The 22,124-nt window shown below is 39.3% G+C and overlaps 1 protein-coding gene across 11 annotated transcripts in view; it reads right to left on the bottom strand.

Moving 5' to 3' along the window:
• AKAP9 (A-kinase anchoring protein 9) overlaps nucleotides 1–17,806 on the bottom strand; it is a 150,724-nt gene extending 132,918 nt beyond the window's left edge. For 8 of the 11 annotated variants that reach the window (XM_072764250.1, XM_026003740.2, XM_026003739.2 and 5 more), the window contains exon 1: nucleotides 16,994–17,176. In XM_072764250.1, coding sequence (XP_072620351.1) covers nucleotides 16,994–17,041 — 48 coding nt within the window. In that variant the 5' untranslated portion in view covers nucleotides 17,042–17,176. Of the gene's footprint in view, nucleotides 1–16,993; nucleotides 17,234–17,697 lie in introns of those variants that run through there. The other 3 variants (XM_072764244.1, XM_072764246.1, XM_026003738.2) reach the window with 3 other exon arrangements.
• Between the last annotated feature and the right edge of the window lie 4,318 nt (nucleotides 17,807–22,124).

Below are 22,124 nucleotides of genomic sequence, written 5' to 3'. Positions count from 1 at the left end.
TTGAGTTTTTATCTGTGAAGGAAATATGTTGGCATGTGACAGGTATTAAGTAGTTTATTTATTTTAAAAATATTTACTAACTGCCTATCATGTATCCAGCACTGTGCTAACGGCAGTACAGATGGTATAGGAAGTAATGAATCAAACAGATACAAACCATATTCCTCTGATTTGTAATCCAGGTAAGAAGAACAAATTAAACAAATATAGATAAAAACAGAAATACATCATTTCAAGAAATAAAAAGTGCTTTGACGGTAACATTTAGGTACAAAAGAAAGCCTACAACGTAAAGACTAAATCTGGTTGGGGATGTCAGAAGACGTCAGGAAGTATCCTACTAGAAAAAAGAACGTGGAAGCTGAGATCTTATTTGCCTAAGATCATAATCAGTGAAGCGGCAAAATAGAACAAGATCACCTGACTCCAAATTCATTTTTTTCTATTATATCAATTTATGTTCCATGCACTGAGTTCCTTCTATCCCCTCATTTGTTATTATACTTCAAATCCTAGAACACTAAGTTTAAAGGCATGAATATAAGAAATCACCAAACCAACAAATACTTTTTTGACAAAACTGATGGGAAAACACACAATATACACACACAAATCCAAAAGAGATAAAATATTTTTAAAATGTTATCTAGTCTCTCCAGTTTCCAAAAACAGCTGTAATCAATTGAGCCATTTTCTATGTTTTCGCTGTAGAAAATTTAAGAAATCCTAATTAATTCTAATTATGTTAACTATGTGTACTTGTCAGTGCTGCCTTTAAACCTTTTTAATATTCCTTAATGAATGCTGCACAAGAATGCTGTACAAACTATTACAACAAAATTCCAGGGGCCTAACTATGGAAACAAAAAGAAGATTATAACAGTTGACTCAAAGACAATTTGTATGTAGGGCAACTGAAAAGCAAAGAAGACAAAAGCAACATTTTAAGGATGCTCTGAAGCATATTTTCGAACAGTATCACAAACTCTTGGAAGATAATAATGCCAAATAGCCTCAAAAATATCAGATAGGGAAAAGACCTCAGAACTTTATATTATTGAGCCATCAAGTTTTATTTATATTTTTATTTACTCTATAATCTCATTCAATATAGATTTTTTGTTAGTTTTGTAACACCTTCATGTCTAAGAAGAAAACAGATTCTGCAGTCTAAGGAATCATTTTAATTTTGAATATTTTAATACATTTCGTTGTATGGCACATAGTAGGCACAAATATTTGTTGAATGAAAATAATATTTCAAAAAGAATACAGATTACATGTAATAGAGTACTGGATTGCTACATCTGAAGAGAGTATAATAAGCTAGCTTTAGGACACTGGACAAGCCACTTGACCTCAGCAGAACCCAATTTCTTCAATTGTACAATGAAAAGGTAGATTCGAAGGACGTTTTAAGATTCTCTCAAGTTTTGGGGCACCTGGGTGGCTCAGTTACGTGTCCAACTGCTGATTTCAGCTCAGGTCATGATCTCAGGATCATGAGACTGAGCTCGCATTAGGCCCCATGCTCAGTGGGGAGTCTGCTTGCATTCTCTCTCCCTGTCCCTCTCCCCCACCCCACTCACACATGCATGTGTGCATGCTCTCTCTCTCTCAAACAAATTTAAAAAAATAAAGATTTCTTCCAGTTTTAAGGGCTCTCTGGAAGAATTTTTTCAATTGTTCCCTATCCCTTCTCCTCTTCCTACTCTCACTTATAAAGAAGGAGAAGCTAGAATTTTACATTATAAGAGTCTTAAAAAAAAAAAAAAACCCAAAAACATTGCTGGAAGGGCTCCTGGTGACTCAGTTGGTTAAGCGTCTGGCTCTTGGTTTCAGCTCAGGTCATGATCTCAGGGTTGTGGGATTAAGCCCAGTGTTGGGCTCCGTACTGGGTGTGGAGCCTTCTTGGGACTCTCCCCTTCCCTTTCCCGCTGTCCCTCCCCACTTCCTCTTTTAAACATCAAACAAAAACCACTGCCTGAAAAACAATTCAAAAAACAGTATCTATTACCAAATGACCCCAAACAAAAAAAGATGACAGATGCAGAATAAAATGAATGACTCTTGTATTTAGAACAAATATAAGTATGTAAAATTATCAAAATACTGTTCTAGACCTATGTTACTGATTATATGAAGTCAATTTATTTCAGAACAAATAACCAGACGGTAAGCTCCAGGAGGGCAGGGATTCTCTTTTTGTTGTTGTTGTTGATTTTATTTATCTATTCATGAGAGACACAGAGACACACAGAGAGAGGCAGAGGCAGAGGGAGAAGCAGGCTCCATGCAGGGAGCCTGACACAAGACTCGATCCTAGGACTCCAGGATCACACCCCGGGCCAAAGGCAGATGCCAAACCACCGAGCCACCCAGGTGTCCCGAGGGCATGGATTCTTAATCAAAATCAAAGCCTACATAATACTCTTAAGTCTAGAAGAGTGCTTGTGCATTGGTTCTCAAATGAATATTTGTTGAATAAAAAAAAGATATTTTTTATAAAAAGAGGTATCACTAGAACTCCAATAAAAAATAAAAAAAAAAAAGAGGTATCACTAAACAATAATTTTAGGCAGTATTCCTCAGAACTTTAGAACATCTGCAGTTTCTTAAAAAAAAAAAAAAAAAAAAAAAAAAAAGGATGGGGTAACCTGGTTGGCTCAGTCAGAAAAGCATGTGACTCTTGATCTCGGGGTTGTGAGTTCGAGTCCCACACTAGGTGTAGAGATTATTTAATATAAATTTTTTCCTTAAAGATGGTATACCAGGCCCATGATTACATTGTTGCACAACCATACAATGTAACTGTCAAAAATAATGTTTCCCCAAAAAATTTTAATGTGAGAAAATGCTCTCAACATAAAGTCAGGGGAATATGAGGCTCAAACTGCATAGAATATGATTCCAGTTAAGTTTAAAAACTTACACAGAAACAAAGAATCCACAGTGATTACTTGTGGGTTGAGACTTGAGACTATGGGTGATTGTTTTCTTCTTTGAAAAATCTTCAGTGTCCCTCCCCCTCAGATCTGTAAACAATATTCGCTAGTAAGACTACTATGGGCTTGTAAATTAATATCACCATTTTTTAAAATGACAAAATACAACTACACAAATCTCATTCTAACACAAATCTCATTCTAAAAAACAGAAAAGGCAGAGCCCAGGAATATGCTGTCCTGGGACCCAGGCACTTTCATCAGCCTCGCCAGACACCATCACCAAACCTTGTAAGTGTAACTGCCAACACTGACAGGTCATCACATCTTCACTGTGCACATGCCACCTGCCTCTTGCATTTCACTGTCACCTCAGTTACTTAAACAGTGAGAAGAATGGACTATGTCCAAATTTTATATAGTCTCTGCATATTACAAAGCCTAATCTCTTTATAAGTAAATAAAAGCAGTGTACATCTTTTACCAAGGAGAATCCTTAAACCAAGGTATATCTGTAAAAGATATGATCTCTCTTAGCAACATAAATACAAGCCAGTTTATCACTTGAGGTTTCCTTTATAAGCCATAGGTTATAGACTACTATTCCTTCTGATATATGTACCTTCTTTTTGCAGGAATTCTCAACTTAATAATGGAAGAACTACTACATCTAGTCAAAGGCCCATCCTGTCAGCTTTCCAGTGTCCATAACAGCTCTAAAGAATATCTGTCCAAGATCATTTATGTGATATAATGAGGTATATAATTATATATATTACAAAAGTAATAGTTTGCTTTTGGCTTCATTTATTCTTCCTGCTTCCTTTCCTAACACAGTCACTATTCCCCAAGAACTGACAGGCCTTGAGATCACAATCTGCACACATCTAGCCCTTGGCATGTGCTGTGTATCAGAAGATGGACAAAAGTTAACTCAGCAGCAATGTTTGTAATAGCAAAAAGAAACCTGGACAACCCAATGCCAAAGATACTAAGGGAAAATTCCAATAACGGAATAACTATGCAGAAGTGAACATTCTCTACATAACACTGAACATAAAGCAAATCACTAAAGACTGCTTACAACATGATTAAGTTTTGAACTTCAAAACCAGGAAAACCAGTAAAGTTTATGTATATATATGTGATACAGAAAAGCAAAGCTATGATAAAATTCAGAACTGTAGTTACCTGAAGTGGCAAGGGGGAGGAGATGGAATTAGATTTTCTTTTCTTTCTTTAAAATTTTATTTATTTATTTATTTATGAGAGACAGGGAGAGAGACAGAGACACAGGCAGAGGGAGAAGCAGGCTCCATGCAGGGAGCCCGATGTGGGACTCGATCCCAGGTCTCCGGGATCACATCCTGAGCCAAAGGCAGACGCTCAACCACCAAGCCACCCAGGCATCCCTGGAATTAGATTTTCAAATGTATTTGAATGTGCCTATTTCTTAAGCTGGGTAGCAAGTATAAAGGTAATTCTTGTAGACTATACAAAAAAACTATACATTTTTCTTAAGCAGACTCCACACTGGGTGTGGACTTGAACTCACAACCCTGAAATCAAGACATGGATATCTAACTGAGCCACCCAGGTGCCCCTTATCTATACATTTTATATTTATTCTTTTGTAGATGAATCACAATTAATTTAGGTATTTTTAAAGTATGCAGAACTTCTTCTGAAGAAATTAGCCAGGGCTCCTACCTTCTATGACACCCAGGTCTCTTCTGCCACTCTAGTTTGAGAAAAGAAGTCAATTCAATTCTTCTCCTGGAATTAGGGAACAAGGAGGCAAGAAAGATGTCCAGAAAGATAAGAGAGGGGATCCCTGGGTGGCTCAGTGGTTTACCGCCTGCCTTTGGCCCAGGGTGCAACCCGGAGTCCCGGGATCGAGTCCCACGTCGGGCTCCTGGCATGGAGCCCGCTTCTCCCTCTGCCTGTGTCTCTGCCTCTCTCTCCTCTCTCTATGACTATCATGAATAAATAATAAAAAAAAAAAAAAGAAAGAAAGATAACAGAGGGGAGATGCATCTTACATGCAGGATTCTAAAATCAGTGTATGATATAATAATCATATAAATCTATAAATAGGGCAGCCCAGGTGGCTCAGTGGTTTAGCACCACCTTCAGTCCAGGGCCAGATCCTGGAGACCCAGGATCGAGTCCCACATCAGGCTCCCTGCATGGAGCCCGCTTCTCCCTCTGCCTGTGTCTCTGCCTCTCCCTCTCATCTCTCATGAATAAATACATAAAATCTTTAAATAAATAAATAAATAAATAAATAAATAAATAAATAAATAAATAAAATCAATCTACAAATATCCCTAAAATCAACCATAATGTAAAATTCACCTTATAAACCTGCTAGTCATGTTGCAGACTCAAATACTTTTCCCTATATCTAACATAGCCAGTTTTCTTGCTGACATGTATCATCCCTACTTCTTCAGTTGCACACCAAGGAAAGTAGATGGCATATGCATGTTCATGTATAATCACTCAGTGTTGCACAATCACACAGTGATGTTACTGGATCTGAAACACTACTACATACTGAGGATCGTTAAAAAATAGTGAGTTTCGGGGTGCCTGGGTGGCTCAGTCAGTTAAGAATCTGACCCTTGGTTTCAGCTCAGGTCATGATCTCAGGGTTGTGAGATCGAGCACCATGACCTCTGGCTCAGGAGTCCGCTTGAGATTCTCTCCCTATGCCCCTCCCCCTACTCTCTCTTAAATAAATAAATATTTTTTAAAAAAATAGTGAGTCCAGAGGTGTCTGGGTGGTTCAGTTGGTTGGGCGTCTGACTCTTGATTTCGGCTCAGGTCATGATTTCAGGGTTTCAGGGTCATGGACTCCCTCTGCCCCACCCACACTCCCACACTCAATTGCTCTCTCAAAAAAAAAAAAGTTCTGACTCTACCCCAGACACTCTGATTTTGAGCTGGAGTATGACTTAGGATTCAAAATTGTTTGAAGCTTCCTAGGTGCTTCTGTTGTGCAAAAAAGTTTGGGAATCACTAGGCTAGGTGCTTATTCTATGAAGAGACAGGCTCCCACTACTTAAATAAGTCTTCTCCCCCCTGCTTTTCTTTTTTTTTTTAAGTATATAGTTGAGAAACAACCTCATTAACTAGGACAGACTTGGAAATTCATCTCATAATTTTTGGTCATGTGTAAACTGATGTACAGGCAAAGGAAGCTGACCTGCAAAAAGGGGAATATCAGATATTATGAAAGATAAGAGATGATGTAGAGAACAGCACTGATTCCAAATACCTTTCCAGGTTCCCATAAGGCCCAATTATATTTCATTTACCTTCCTTTGAAATCTATCTTTATAATAATAACTCTATTTTCTCTCCTTCCTTAAATAATCTTAGGTTTTTGAAAATAAAAAAGCCCAGGATGCCTGGGTGCCTCAGTCAGTTATGCATCTAGTTTTTCACTTCAGGTCACCATCTCAAGGTTGCAGAATCAAGCCCCATGGTGGGCTCCTCACTCAGCAGGGACTCTGCTAGAGATTCTCCTTTTCTGTCTCCCTCTGTCCCTTTCCCCTGCTTGTACACTCCTGTGAGCTCTCTCTTTCTCAAATAGATAAATGTTTAAAAAAAGAAAGAAAAGAAAAAAGTCCTACTAGAATTAGGATATTTGCATTTACATTTAGCTATATTAATCAAATCAATATTTTATAATTTTTTAAAAATGGTTTTACTGCTTCATCTATATAGTAATAACAGAACTGCCACCTGGTGGTAGCATATCTACCTGACTACGGGATATATTTTTTGGAAGGAATAACCTCTTCAGAGGTTAAACATATCAAATATACATTCTTTTAACAGTTTTCTGCTACTTTTAGGATAAAATCCATACTACTTTAAATAACACCTATGGCTTCTCATTATCTGATCCCAGTCTATTTCTCCAATCTAATTTTCTGCTATATACCTTAATCTTCTATGCTCCAGCATGAGAAGGATAATGATGATGGCTAATACTTCTTGAACACTTCTCATAGTCTGACAATATTCTAAGTACTTTTATTTTTAAGATTTTATTTATTGATTCATGAGAGAGACAGACAGAGAGGCAGAGACACAGGCAGAGGGAGAAGCAGGCTCCACGCCAGGAGCCTGACGTGGGACTTGATCCGGGTCTCCACGATCACGCCCTGGGCTAAAGGCAGCACTAAACAGCTGAGCCACCCAGGCTGCCCTCTAAGTACTTTATAAGTATTAGCTGAATTCTCAGAACCCCAAGGCAGGTACTGTTATTATTCTCATCTTCCAAATGGAGAGCAGAGGCACAGAATAGTTAAGGAACTTGCGTAATGTCACAAAGCTAAAAAAATGGCAGTGCCATGATTTGATCCTAGATGATCTGGTCTAGTCTGAGCTCATAACCACTACAATTATATTGCTTTTCATAACAACAACTTGGAAAAATCACGTAGCATACACCACAAGCAGTGAGAGCAGCAGAGGGAGAGGGAGAAGCAGGCTCTCCCCTGAGCAGCTCGATCCTAGGACTCTGGGATAATGACCTGAGTCAAAGGCAGATGCTTAACCAACTGAGCCACCCAGGTGCCCCTGGACAGACTGGATTTAAACCCCTGCTCTGTCACTATGACTCTGTGCAAATTACTTAACGTCTCCAGTTTTCCCACCTATAAAATAGGGATAGCAACAGTATCCTCAGCTCTTAGAACAGTTGTAAGGATTAAATGAGCTAATAAATATAATCCTTAGCATAATGCCTTGCATTAGAAAGTGCTCAATAACTGGTAGCTACTATTACTATTGAATTCATATTCTTTATTCCACTGTCAAACTTCCATCGTCCAAGTGAGAGATAACGAAATAGGAACAGAAATGGGAATAAATCAAGAAATATTTAGGAGGTAAAATCAGCAAAATGTGATGACTGGTTGGATCCAAAAAAGTAAAGGAGAGTGCCAGGGAAACCAAATAGAAGATGAGGTAAAGTGGGCCTGATTTTACTGGGTAGTGAATGGTATTAGAATGGAAAGAAAAAGGCTAAATATAAAACAGATATTTTTTAAAACAGATTTTATTTATTTATTTGAGAGCAAGCAAGAGACCACAAGCAGGGGGACTGGCAGAGGGAAAAGGAGAAGCAGGCTCCCCACTGAGCGGGGAGCCCCTTGAGGGGCTTGACACCAGGACCCTAGGATCAGGACCTGAGCCAGAAAGGCAGACACTTAACTGACTGAGCCACTCAGGAGCCCCAAAACAAATTCTGAATTAAAAAAATTAATGGGATTGGGTTATGAGTTTGCAGGATATAGGAAAGCAATTGCAAAATACTTAAAAGGACTTTGGTTTTCAGCTGAGATGCTTTCTGAATATGTATAACCTACTTGGCCTCTGAAATATGATAGCATTGAGATAAAAAAGAACTCTAGAACCTTAAAAATGCTTAAATTCAAATCCTAAAGGAAAACAAGACTGCATACAGACTTTCCTGTCTTAAGATTACAACCCTGAGACCTGCGGGGGTGCCTGGATGGCGCAGTCAGTTAAAAGTCTACCTTCAGCTCAGGCCATGATTTCAGAGTTCTCGGATTGAGCCCCCATGAGCAGGGAGCCCGCTTCTCCCTCTCCCTCTGCCCACCCCCACTCATGTTCTCTCTTGCTCACTCTGCTCTCTCTCACTCTAATAAATAAATATATATATATAAAACCCTAAGGCCTACTAAAATTACTTATACTGGATTTTACCCTTAGAATTTAAAATATATACTCAACTAAAAAATATATAAATATGTGTGGGTATACACATATAAATATATATATCCCAAATGAATCTTCTCCTCTTTTCAATCTCTATTATAAAAATTGCTATTGGTTGAAGTGGAAAAGTGAGAGTTTTCGTATTAAAGGGAAATCACTGAGTAAAAATGTTCAGACATGTATTTTCATTATAAAAGAAATTTATGCAAATCAAAATTTAAACATTAATTTGGTAAGTGTAAAAGATTTTACATAAAAGTACTGGAAATACTTCCAATATCTTTAAGTTGTCTAAGAATAAAAAAGTTTTTTTTTTTTTTTAAAGATTTATTTATTTATTCATGAGAGACACACAGAGAAAAAGAAACAGAGACACAGGCAGAGGGAGAAGCAGGCTCCCTGCAGGGAGCCCAATGCAGGACTGGATCCCAGATCCCAGGATCACGCCAAGCTTAAGGCAGATGCTCAACCACTGAGCCAGCCAGGTGTCCCTAAAAAAATAACATTACAAAATCCGGTATTTCATAAACTTCCAGCAGATATTTGCTAATGCAGTTTTTATATATGTTCTATGACTTTGCCCTTTAGAGCATGTACTTAATTATTTGACTTAAGAAATCAACATATGGGCTAAAAAATTTTTTTAAAAAGTAAAAAATAATAAAAAATAAAAAATAAAAGAAATCAACATATGTATACACAGTCAACAGACCATAAATGGTGTGGTAACTCACTGGGATGACTGCCCCTAAGCATACTGCAATCCCATGGATCTCCCTCATTTACTTTCATAAGTTAAATCTGAATTTTGATAAATAGAGAACAAGTATTTTTAGTTATAACTGGTCCCTAACCCTATCTATTTTCCCTGGGGAAACAATAAGATAATATCAACTTGAATAAAAGTGAGACTCCTAAGAAATAAATACAGCATAATCACAGAGCTCACAATAAATGATTCTTAGTGAACAAGGAATTTTGAAGTGTGTTTGGTATAAAGAGAAGGAAAAAAGGGAGAGCAAGAAAGTGATTCTAGATTTTTTATACTGTTTTTCAGAGATCTGTAAACCAGGGAACCTATTCAATCAATAAAATTTACAAACTGAAATCTTACAGACTAGGGTTTTGAGTAGTAAAGTTTAGTGTAGTTCTTACGAGTCAAATTGGTGACTTCGGGGGCTTTAAGAAAAGATCCCTCAAACGGGAGGAAAAAAGGCTTACAGAAAATTGTTTAGACCACACAAAAATCTAAATGAACAGTATAACAATCACAACCCTGATGGCAACTTGAAACAGACATGATACTGTTCATGAACAGAGGATAAAGGAATTTTTCATGATACAAAAGAATCTATAGATTTAAATAAATAACTTATTCTAGAATAATGAATAGTGTTAAATCCATGTGCAAATCAACCAAAACTTTATGCAGCATGCAAGATGAGCATTGAGTGTCCTTATTTTGGTGCCTACGACCACAAAAACACTATAAGTAAAAGGGAAGTCAACAGGACAACAAAAATATGTTATACTAGTGAAATACTGGTAATCGATTATGTTCACATATGAAAAGGATAGGCCTTTTTGTTACTGAACAAGACTGGGTTATTTTGTTCTCACAACAAAAATGGATTGGTAATGATCAAGCCAAAAACCCAACAGGTGCCCCCAGACCAACTGCATGCACTTGTAAAACAGCTGGCCATGGAATGGAATGACTCAATGGCCCACACAGAAATCAAACTTTAGCATCATGCTCTAATCAATTTACTAAGAACCTATTATTCAAAGCAACAGTTTAAATTTTGGAAGAGCCCAGAAGTCTCAAAAAAAAAAAAAAAAAAAACAAGATGAAAGATAATCCTGTGGTTATCTGAATGTGTGAATGTGTGGAATGTGTGGTTCTCTCTGCCTCTCTCCCATCTGCCCATGCACAAGTATTCTTTCTCTGTATGTAGAAAAAATGCATATGATAAATAATAATAACTAATATAACAACTGGCAACAATCCAATTAGAAAATGGGCAAAGGACTTGAATAGACATTTCTCCAAAGAAGACAAATGGCCCAAAAATACATGAAAAGATGTTCAACATCTCTCAGTCATTAGGAAATCACAAGTTAAAACATGTGAGATACCACTTTCCACACACCTGAACAGCTACAATAAAAAAAAAAATTTAAAAACAGAAAACAACAAATATTGGTGGTTATACAGAGAAACTAGAATCTTCATACACTGCTGGTAGACATGTAAAATGGTACAGCTGCTGTGGAAAACCAGTTTGGCAGTTCTTCAAAAACCACAGAATTACCTTATGATCCAGCAATTCCACTGCTAGGTATATTCCCAAGAGAAAGAAAACAGGTATTCAAATATATATATATATATACACACACACACACACACATATATATATATATATGTATGTTCATAGCACTGCTATTCATAATAGCCAAATAATGGGAAAAACTCAAATGCCTGCCAGTGAATGAATAAACAGAATGTAATAAGTGCTATAATGGATTATTATTCAGCCATAAAAGGGAATGAAGTATGGATGCATGTTACAAAATGGATGAACCTTGAAAACATTATACTAAGTGAAAAAAGTCAGACAATAAGGGTCAAATATTATAGGATTCCATTTTTAAGAAATATCTGAAGTAGGTACATCAAACAGAAACAGAAAGACTGGTGGTTGCTGGGGACTGGGGGAAGGAAGGAATTAAGAGTATCTGCTTAATGTACAGGGTTTTATTCTGGGATGATAAAAATGTTTGAAACTAGATGGAATTGATGGTTGCAAACTATGTATTTACTAAATGCCACTGAATTATTCATTTTTATACGTTTATTTTTGTTATGTGAATTTCATCTCAATTTAAAAAAAATCATAGCTTTTTAACATGTAGCACCAGAACTTGAAAAGTTCTCAATCACTATCTTATTTATTCTCCAAAACACCTGTTGAGATTCATGTCCTGCAACAGGATTATTCTCATAGACAATAATGCACAGAATTTGTGGTAATTTAAATACATGCTTGCTAAGTAAAAGTCCATAGTTGCAGTCATAGGCGTTCAAAAATGTCAGCTGAACAAATAAGCAAATAAATGTCTCCGAAGTCCTAGTGCCTTTTCTAAAAGTATGCCAAATAGTTGTATTATAAATTCTCACACACACACACACACACACACATATATATACCCCAGATGCAAAACAACCTTTATAAAATCTGAAGTTTTTCCAAATTAAAACTTTTTTTTTTTTTTTAAAGATTTTATTTATTTATTCATGATAGTCACACAGAGAGAGAGAGAGAGGCAGAGACACAGGCAGAGGGAGAAGCAGGCTCCATGCACCGGGAGCCCGACGTGGGATTCGATCCCGGGTCTCCAGGATCGCGCCCCGGGCCAAAGGCAGGCGCCAAACCGCAGCGCCACCCAGGGATCCCTCCAAATTAAAACTTTTAAACAGCTGTTAACCAATGAAATAAGATGACTAATTTCAATTTTAGTGGAATCTTAAAGAAATGTGATGTTCCTTATCATTTAATGTTTAATTTACCAGAGAACTTTTTCTAGTTCCATATTAGAAATTTACTTACATTTCAATAATTAGTAGCCTATAATAGATTATTTTACTGTCATAGTTGAGCTCTTCCTACAAGCTTCACATATAAAAATAAGAGGCGTTTTTGTTTAAAAAGAATTCTTACCCAATCTTGTCATATTCTAGTTACTTGGATATATCCTATCTTTGTCACTTCCTCTCTTCCAGGTGCTCATTCAACTTTCAGTTTCACTGACAGGACACCATAGACCTCTCACCATAGAATCTCTCTTCATTGGATCTTATGGCTCTTTCACCCATTTCCTGCTATTTCTTGGATTTGCCGTAGAAACTTTTGTTCATTATACACTTTAAGAAGCCTATTCTGCTCATTCTTTCCTCTATATTACCCCTCCTAAAGCTCATAATCTAAAAACCATGTTTTGTTTTGTTTTTTCAATAAAGCCTAAAGTTCATGAATTAGTTTTTAAGTCAGAGACAATACACAACTGTTACAATAAATGATGATGGAAAAAAAATGATGATGAAGGTATCAAACTGCTGTATCCACTTTGAAAGCTAAGTATTATGTCACATATAAGAATAAAAAACTAGAAAGTTTGGGGGGTGCCTGGCTGGCTCAGTGGCAGAGCATGCAACTATTGATTCCCGGATTGTACTTATTCAAAAAAGAAAAAAACTAGAAAGTTTTAAAGAAACAAGGATGAAGAGCAATTTGCTTAGTGGTGGAGCAATGTATCTGAATTAAGCAAGGAACAATTTTGCAGCAGAAGTAACTTTGTCTATTCAGTGGAAACAGTAATTAAAAAGCTCAGCTATCAATAACCTAACACAGAGCTTCCATAGAGCCCTGTCCTTTTTTGCATACAAATGGCACTACTTTTCAAACAGAAAATGCTCATTAAATAAAAATCATACAATAAATACTTACTGAATGCAATAGGCAAAAATCTTAATTATTCAACAAATAATGCCAATTATATACAATGCTGGATGGCTGGTGCAAAACTTTGGTTTTACTGAATTCTGGTACATGAATAGAATGTTGAATAAAATGTTAAGTATACCCAATGTGAATTTACAGGAGTAATAACAGTGATTAATAATACTAATTACCCAACTGTTTTCTAATTTTGTTCACTAATATTAAAATACTTTCTTTATATAAGTGTAAATAATTTCACTTGGAAAAGAATGAAGTCATTTAAAGTAGTTTAACACAAAGCCAGTCTGTGTAGTCCCATCCCCATCAGCACCTCGTAAATGGGGTTAGTCCAGCTCTGAAAATATTCACCATCTCCTTGGGTCAGGCTTCTTGCTACATTAACACTGAGGAAGTAGCTGAGGACTCAACTGCAACCAAAAAACCAACAAGTAGAGAAACTGAACTGTCCTAAAGCCCACTCACTGCACTCCACTGGCTCTGATTTTTATAAACCATCCTATCAAATTCACTAAGTTCTCCAGTTACAGCAATCTAAAACAAATTAGCAAAAGAGTCAGAGGAGATGGAGTAAGGCAAGACGAACATGACCACGGCAATGAGAACAGCAAGGAAAAAAGAACTACAAAACAGAAAGGAAGTCCATGCAAGTCTAATAATTCAGCCTCCCAACTATGGAACACAAGCAACACTGGAATACGAATTACAGTTGCAGGAGTACACCAAAGTGAGAGCCCTTAGAAAACCTACCTTTTTTGTACTTCATTTTTTTAAATTCTCTATAATAACCATACAGTATAATGAGTTCTTCATCATACTCTATTCGATAAGCTTTTACTGTATTTAAAAATAGCATTTAAACATTTTTACTGATCCTAAAAAATGCTGTAGAGAATCTGGAAAATACTAAAAGTGTAAAGAAAATTAAAATTGCCAATAACCCACCACCCAGAGATAACCATCATTTACATCTTAGTGCATTTTTTTTCCAGTGTCTTCATATATATATAGGTATGTACATAGACTTTATATGGTAACATTCTTATTAACCTGGCATTATTTATGGACATTTTTCCAATTGAAAAAATCTTTATAGCATTATTTTAATGGCCACATGTACCAGAATTTATTCTATCATTGCAATTTTTGTTGCTATTTTATATACTATGCTGCATACAAACCTTAAAAACAATAATCATTTATAAGATCTAAATACATACAGCAAATTTTTCAGTGATCAGCTTACCAAGCACCAAGAGAAAAATTAAAAAGCTATGGTTCATAAAATTATATTATCAAATACAATATTTAAGTTCAGTGAATAAACAAGACATTCAGAAAGCCAAGTTTCTAAATAAGCTTTAGAAATCATCAGTGTAAGTGATTTCTGATGCCATCAATAACAGACTTCCAATTAAGAGAATTACTGCTATTAAATTACAACATTCTAATAAAGTAGTACCTATGAACGACTCATAGTCATTCTACTCATTCACTCATTAAGCAAATATTTGAGTACCTACTATGGGGTAGGTACCATGACTGGCTGCATTAATATCAAGAGCCTTTTCTGTAGTCTTAAAAAGCAAGGTAGCAACATTTAACACACTTTTACAAATGAAAAATTCACCCCAAATCCTCCTGTACCTCTTCTCTCACTGTGCATATTACCCAGTGTCTGTCTCTCCCACTAAACTGTGAGCAACTCGAGAACAGAGACTGTCACCATCTCTAAATTTCCAACTGTTGGTATAAAACAGGAGTTCAATATAAGCTTGCTGAATGACTTTACATTACAAAATTTTTAAGTCCTAATCTAAAAGCACACAAGTTAGAACAATAATATATACACTAATTTTGATGATGCTGTTTTCATTCTATTTTTCATATTTTTATTGGCCATCAATCTTAATGGCTGCATAATATTCCGATGCATTCACATGATCTGAAAACAATGATTCTAATTCTCTCCTTGTTTCCAGGGTTTTTATATTGTACAGCTAATGTTCCAGCAAAGAAATCTTGCCTTATAGATCTGACAGATTTATTTCTCACTAGAAAAACTGGGCTCAACTCCAGAAGACAATAATCCTCTACAATATAAGTGACTATTAAAGGAAAAAGATTTTCACTCCATAAGCAGAGTACTGAAGGACAGACAAACACACACACACACACACACACACACACACACACACAAACTAGAATTTTTTTTTTTTGGCCAAATCAATTTAAATAAATCCTGTTATACATGTTGTCCAAAGCAAAGAATATTTTGTAGGACTACTTTGTACATATCTTTAGGAAGATAATTCTGGGGGCAGGCAATCCAAACTTTGAATTAACGAAATGTCTAATTAGAACATCAATGCCTTCAAAGGAGGCACACACTTTATCCACCTTTTTGGATTCAGAGCTTGCTCAGACTTTCAGGTTGCAGAAATGTAAGCAACTCTGGGCTTCTTAAGATATCTTGATTCCCCTTTTCCTCCACTTACAGATTTTAAAGTAATAATCTACCTGGTAACATAAAAGCTCTCAAGCTTTGATCTCAGATAGAAGGAACTTACGGGAAAGCCAACTGTATTTCAGAAATATGAAGCTGGGTTATATGCATACTCATCTAAGAAACTTGGGTTGAGCATCTACTACCGCATCTCCGCAGTATAGCCCTTCAATGATTACTGAAATCATGGACCCCTGTCCCTTTTATTTATTTGGAGGAAGGAAAAGAGAGGAAGAAAGAAAAAACAACAATTAACTATATTATAATTTAATTGTGGTCCAAGTATGACTGTTAACAATTATCTCTAATGAGACGGTATATAATCTATAAAAGATAACGTCGTCATAACGGAGGATTGGGGGGGGGGGGGGGGGGCTTTGAGACCAGCTAGAAGACAGACTCGAATATGTAATTTTTAAAAGAAATATGCTATTTAATTTAGGTCTTGTCTATCAAATTTTTCACGAAGGTCGGTGAGGAGTATCTGTTTATAGTCAGGTATCCTTTGCTTCACAGGTTTTTTTTTTTTCTTTCTTTCTTTCACGCAGACATACGATACGGACTCCCTGGAACGTACATAACGATTCGATCACCGAAAGCAGGAATCGAGTGGGCGTTGCTTAGAACGTGGTACCTTTCGTCCCCGCAGCTGGGTGCGGACTGCACTACGGCTCCACACGACACAGGAGCGCAAGCCATGACAAAGACCTGCGAACGCCGGCACGGAAAGCCGCGTCTCCACAAACGCCCCGGCGCCAACTCCAGCGCTGGCACTTGTGGCACACGGAGGCCGCCGCTAAGGCAGCTGTCACAGGCCCATCACGTCCCCACGAGTGCCAGCGTGCCCCGAAGGCTAAGTGGTGACCGACGCACAAACCGCCCCCAATAAAGAGCCCTCGGTCCCACCCTGAAGCACAACGCCTGCGCTAGGCGAGAGCTCCCTCAAACACTGAAAGGCTGGAGGGTGAGAGGCAATGAATCCCAGCTTACGGCAAGGCAGGAAGGGAAGGGTCTTATCTGGGCATTCACCGGGGAGAAGCCACACCACCCAATCATCACGGAAGTCTCACCCGCTAGGTGGTCACACCAAGCGTTTTCAGCTGGGAAAAGGAGAAGAGCGCAAAGGGAAAATTCGGGTCCTGCGGCACCTCCCGGCCGGGCAGCGAGCCGCGGCTGCGGCGACCTCGGCTTCCCAGGCCCTCTCCGCCCCTCTCCGGCCACCGCCTCCCCCCGCGGGCCCCAGCAGCCTCCGGGTGTCTTACCTTCGCTTTGCCGGCCTCCAGCTTCCTCCGTCTCTCCTCGTCCTCCATGGCCTCTGACGGGAAGGCTGGGGGAAGACAGGGAGTGGGTCCGGGGTAAAAACGGAAGGTCGATGCAGAGGGAGGTGGGACAGCAAGCCCCGCCGCCTCGGGAGCAGGGCCGGGCCGGCGCCCCCCCCGCCCGGCGTGGAACCAGTCTCCGCGCTCACTGGCTGACCGCCCTCCGCCGCCCGGGGAACGCCGTCACCGCCGCCGCCATCTTCGTCTCCACGTAAACACACGGCAAGGCGGGAGTGGAAGGAGGGGGGCACGTCGGTCCGCGCAGCCGCCGGCCGCCCCGCCGCTCCGGGCAGGTGCGCCTGCCGCGCCGCCCCGCCCCGCCCCGCGCCGCGCCGCGCCGCGCCGCCCCGCGCCGCCCCCGCCGGGGCTGCCCCGGCCCGGCCCCCTCGGCCCCCTCGGCCCCCTCGGCCCCCGCTCGGCCCCGGCGGCCGCAGGCGCAAAGCCCGCGGGGGTGAGCGCCCTTCCCGGGGACGAACGCCCGCCAGGTGGCGGCGGCCTGGCTGAGGGGCCGGGAGGGAGGGGGTGTGTCAGGGGCGCCGGCAGGATTCCGCCCACCGTGCCAGGGACTCGGTGGTCGCTTTTAAAACATTGAGATTTTTCCGGTTACAGAAATAAGCCTGGGGTGGGGCGGAGAGGAAACGACCCACCGGACGTTAGTGTCCCAGCCCCGATCGACTCCTCCAGTCGAAGAATTGGGAGATGTGCCAGCCGCTCCCCTTACTTCTGCGGCTGAACGTCCCGCCCTCCTCCCCACACGGGCCCGCCCAGTCTCCGGTCCATGCTTCAAGGCCCACCTCACACGCCGCCCGAACGGCTTCCCTGGTCTCTTTGTTCCCCCACCGCAGCTAGGAGTATCCAGGCACGGCTTCCTCCCTTTCCACTCCTTGATCTCCCTCTTAGTGACGTCCTGAAAGGAGCCTAGGCTTCGGAACGTGGGCTGGGGACAAAGGCCAGTGTACGCTTTCTAGCTTGGATGACCTTGAACAACTTCCCTAGCCTCCCTCAGCTTACCTGGAAGTTTTGGAGGGGTCGTTAAGATATGTGACTGCCTCTGACATGTTAAAAATGTCCTTGATTAATGGTACTTGTTCCCCCTCTCCTTGTATTTCCTTTATGTACTCTGCATGATACTTTAGTAATTTATGCACCACTTCTTCACCTCATACGCTAGATTCCCTGATGGCAGACTCTTGCTTATTTTGGCATTACTAAAATGACTAGCATAGTTTTGCACCCGATAAAACTTGTTAGATTGAATTGAGCCATTTTAATAACTTTCATCTCTTCCCTAAATACTTCCTTTTTTTCTCCCCACCCTTTTACTCTCAAATCCATTTCTTTTTCTTTTTCTTTTTTTTTCTCAAATCCATTTTTTGAGGTGAGCTACACATGTTAATGTCTCAGGTTGATTACTCAGGCTGATCATGGTTCTCTGTTTTGAGCTAGGTTGGACTAAAACACTGGCAGGTGTGAACTAAAATAAGCTATAAAATCAATCATAGAAGGGGTGCTAGTGAAAATAGTGTTGAAAAATAAAAAGATTAACAATCTAAAGTCTACCACAACCAGAAGAATAGGTTAATTTTTTTAAATTTAAATTCAATTTGCCAACGTATAGTATAACACCCAGTGCTCATCCCATCAACTGCCCTCCTCAGTGCCCATCACCGGAAGACTAGGTTTAAACAGCTCTGATTTATAAATTCTTTGTGGTTTTTTTTTTTTAAGATTTTATTTATTCACTCAAGAGAGAGAGAAAGGGAGAGAGAAAGGCAGAGACACAGGCAAAGGGAGAAGCAGGCCCTCTGCAAGGAGCTCATGGTGGAACTTGATCCCAGATCCTGGGATCATTCCTGAGCCGAAGGCAGATGCCCAACCACTGAAGCACCCAGGCGTCCCTGATTTATAAATTCTTAGATTTAAAAAAGACTTTTTATTCTCAAACTCCACAATGCATACATATTTGTACCATTTGTAACATCAAGTATATACTGACCTATTATCTTAAACTAAATTGGGCAATAGATGAGATTAGACATCTTACCATAGGAATAAAAAAAAGCCAGTAAACGGAGAAGTGATTTAGTCATTCGCCAAGCTAAGAGTCAAACTAGGACTACAACCAGGTGTTCTAATATTGCAGTGATTTAAATACTGCCTGGATTGAGGGATTATGTTTCTAGATTCTAATTGCCTAAGAGGAAGCCCTAGGTTATCTGACAAGATATATATTTGTGAATAGACACTGCTTTCTCAATGACTAAGGAAGTCAGCTGTTTGTTCCAGGACGTGCTAAAAATATTCAAAAACCTTCTAAAGCCACAAGATTATCTCAACCTTTCCCTTTACTAAGACCAATCATAGACACCTGTTACATATTTATGATCAATAAAAGTTGAAAGAGAGACCCCTGGGTGGCTCAGCGGTTGGGCGCCTGCCTTCAACTCAAGCCGTGGTCCCAGGATTCGGGATCAAGTCCCGCATCGGGCTCCCTGTGAGGAGCCTGCTTCTCCCTCTGCCTATGTCTCTGCCTCTCTGTCTCAGTCTGTGTCTCTCATGAATAAATACATAAAATCTTTAAAAAAAAAAAAGTTTAAAAAAATTTAAAAAATGAGAGTTGAAAGTTAATTGTGTGTTGACTTCTGTTAGAAGGGTGTGTGGCACTTACGCTCTGATGCCTCTGTATGGCACCTATTCATGTCATGTATTGCATTCATTCATTCATTCATCCATTCATTCATTCCCTGAAAAGATATCTGAGCAAAGACATGAAAGAGATGAGAAAATGAGCCATGAGGATAAGCAAGGGTGTAGCAATTCTAAAGGCCCTGAAGCTAGAGTAAGACTGACGTGTTAAAGAAAAAGCAGGATGCAAGAGTGGCTAGAGTAGAGTTAGGAAGGAGATTAAGTCAGAGAAATAGTAGGAGGCCAGATTCTATAGACCTCTGAAGGTCATTAGAAAGACTTTGGCTTTTACTCTCAGAAAGACGGGGAGCCATTGGAGAATGTTGAATAGATTAGTGACATGATCTGGCTTACGTTGTTAAAGTATATCTACTGCTATGAGGATAGCCTGTGGGGGGTCAGTCTGGATGCTGCTGCAATAACCCAGACAAGAGTGGGAGTTTGGACCATGGTAGTGGTAATCAGTCTATATATATCTTCAACATTCAACTAATAGTGCCACAGGAGTTGTATGTTGAACGTAAAGTTTGAGACAGAAAGGACTCAAGGTTAAGTCCAATGTTTCTGGCCTCAGCAATTGGTGAAGTTGCCAGTAACTCAGATGGGAAAAAGCAAATTTGGAGGAAACCAAGAGTTCAGCTTTGGACATAAGTTATAGACACATTAGGTATCCAAGAATTGATGTCACATGGACCCTCTGAGTATGAAGTTCAGGAGACATGTCCAAGCAAGAAATATAAATTTGAGAATAGCATATAGATGGCACTTTAAGGGTTTGCATAAGATCATCTAGGGCCATGCTGTCCAATACAGCAGGCTTTAGCCACATGTGGTTATTGAGCATGTGAAATACAGCTGGTCTGAATTGAGGTGTGCTACAAGTGCAACAGTGGTTTTCAAAGACTTAGAATTAAAACAAAAGAACTTAAAGTATCTCATTAATATTAATGAGTGCCCACCGTAAAAAAGTACCTTGCATAGTTACTACTGCATCTTTTTTTTTTTTTTTGCATCTTCTTTAGACAAAGTCATTCTTTCTGAATTAAAAACAGTCCTGAAGAGCTTCATAAACCAAAGCCAAGTACAGAAATTGGAGATTAGGATTGATCCATCAATCATGGATGGAATGATTGTACTGAAGAGAAATATGCTGATATGTCTACGAAAACCAAGATTAGGAAGCCAAGTAGGGCTATGTTCTGAAAGTGCTGGTTTTCTGTCAGTGAAAATTCATAAACTTAAAGCAACAATAAAATGTTTCCTAAAAGAAAAATAAAATAATAATTTAATACCTCATATTAATATAAAAATATATTTTATACTGATTATATGTTGGAATGCTAATATTTGAGGTATACTGGGTTAAATTTTATATATATATACGAATTTCACCAGTTTATTTTTACATTTTTTTAATGTACCCGCTAGAAAATTTCAAATTACATATATGAGTTGCATTTATGGCTCATATTATTTTTCTATTGAACCTTGCTTCTCTGGGGAGCAAGTTTATATAAGGTGTTAGGGGCACCTGGGTGGCTAAGTGGTTGAGCATCTGCCTTTGGCTCAGGTCATGATCCCAAGGTCCTGAGATAGATTCCTGCATTAGGCTCCCCACAGGGAGCTTGCTTCTCCCTCTACCTGTGTCTCTGTCTTCTGTCTCCTCATGAATAAATAAATAAAATCTTTAATAAAAAAAAGAAGTGATACAATGACTCAGTGTCAGAGCACTCCAACTCTAAAAGGGAGGGAAGGGGAGAGGAATCAGCAAAGGAAGACAGTACAGTGGCTAGTGCAAGAACGGAAAATTTTCTATGCTCCCATAGGCCTAAGAATTAAATTGACATAAACAGATTAACAGGAGAGAATCGCATTTAATTTTGCATCTATGGGAGCCCCATATACACGAGAGGTTCAAAGACAGAAAGGTGAAATGGCATATAGAAGCCTTCCTCAGCTTTTCAAAGTACTTCACATGCCAAAGTAGCACATTTTGCAGATTGTTGCTCTGAACCCCTTCCCTAGGTAGATGAGAGGAACTAGTAGCTACCTGCAGAAAGTGAAGGAGGAGGGAATGAACTGTGGCAACTGCTGCTAATAGGTTAACTAACATGAGGCCTGAGAAATGGCCACTGATTTTAGAAAGGTAAAGGTCACTGGAGGTTTCCATGGAAGTTGCAAATCAATCATTAACTCTTTCCTACTGGGTAACTCTGCTTTAGTATCCTTCTCAATAAAGAGCCCCTGGAAATCCCTTCCAATTGGGATCCCTGGGTGGCTCAGCGGTTGAGCGTCTGCCTTTGGATCAGGGCATGATCCCAGGATCCTGGGATCGAGTCCCACGTTGGGTTCCCTGCGTGGAGCCTGCTTCTCCCTCTGCCTGTGTCTC

Source organism: Vulpes vulpes, chromosome 7, assembly GCF_048418805.1.
Source record: "Vulpes vulpes isolate BD-2025 chromosome 7, VulVul3, whole genome shotgun sequence".
Taxonomy (NCBI): domain Eukaryota; kingdom Metazoa; phylum Chordata; class Mammalia; order Carnivora; family Canidae; genus Vulpes; species Vulpes vulpes.
Note: the sequence above shows the minus strand (reverse complement) of the source record. Positions and strands in the feature narration are given on the sequence as shown.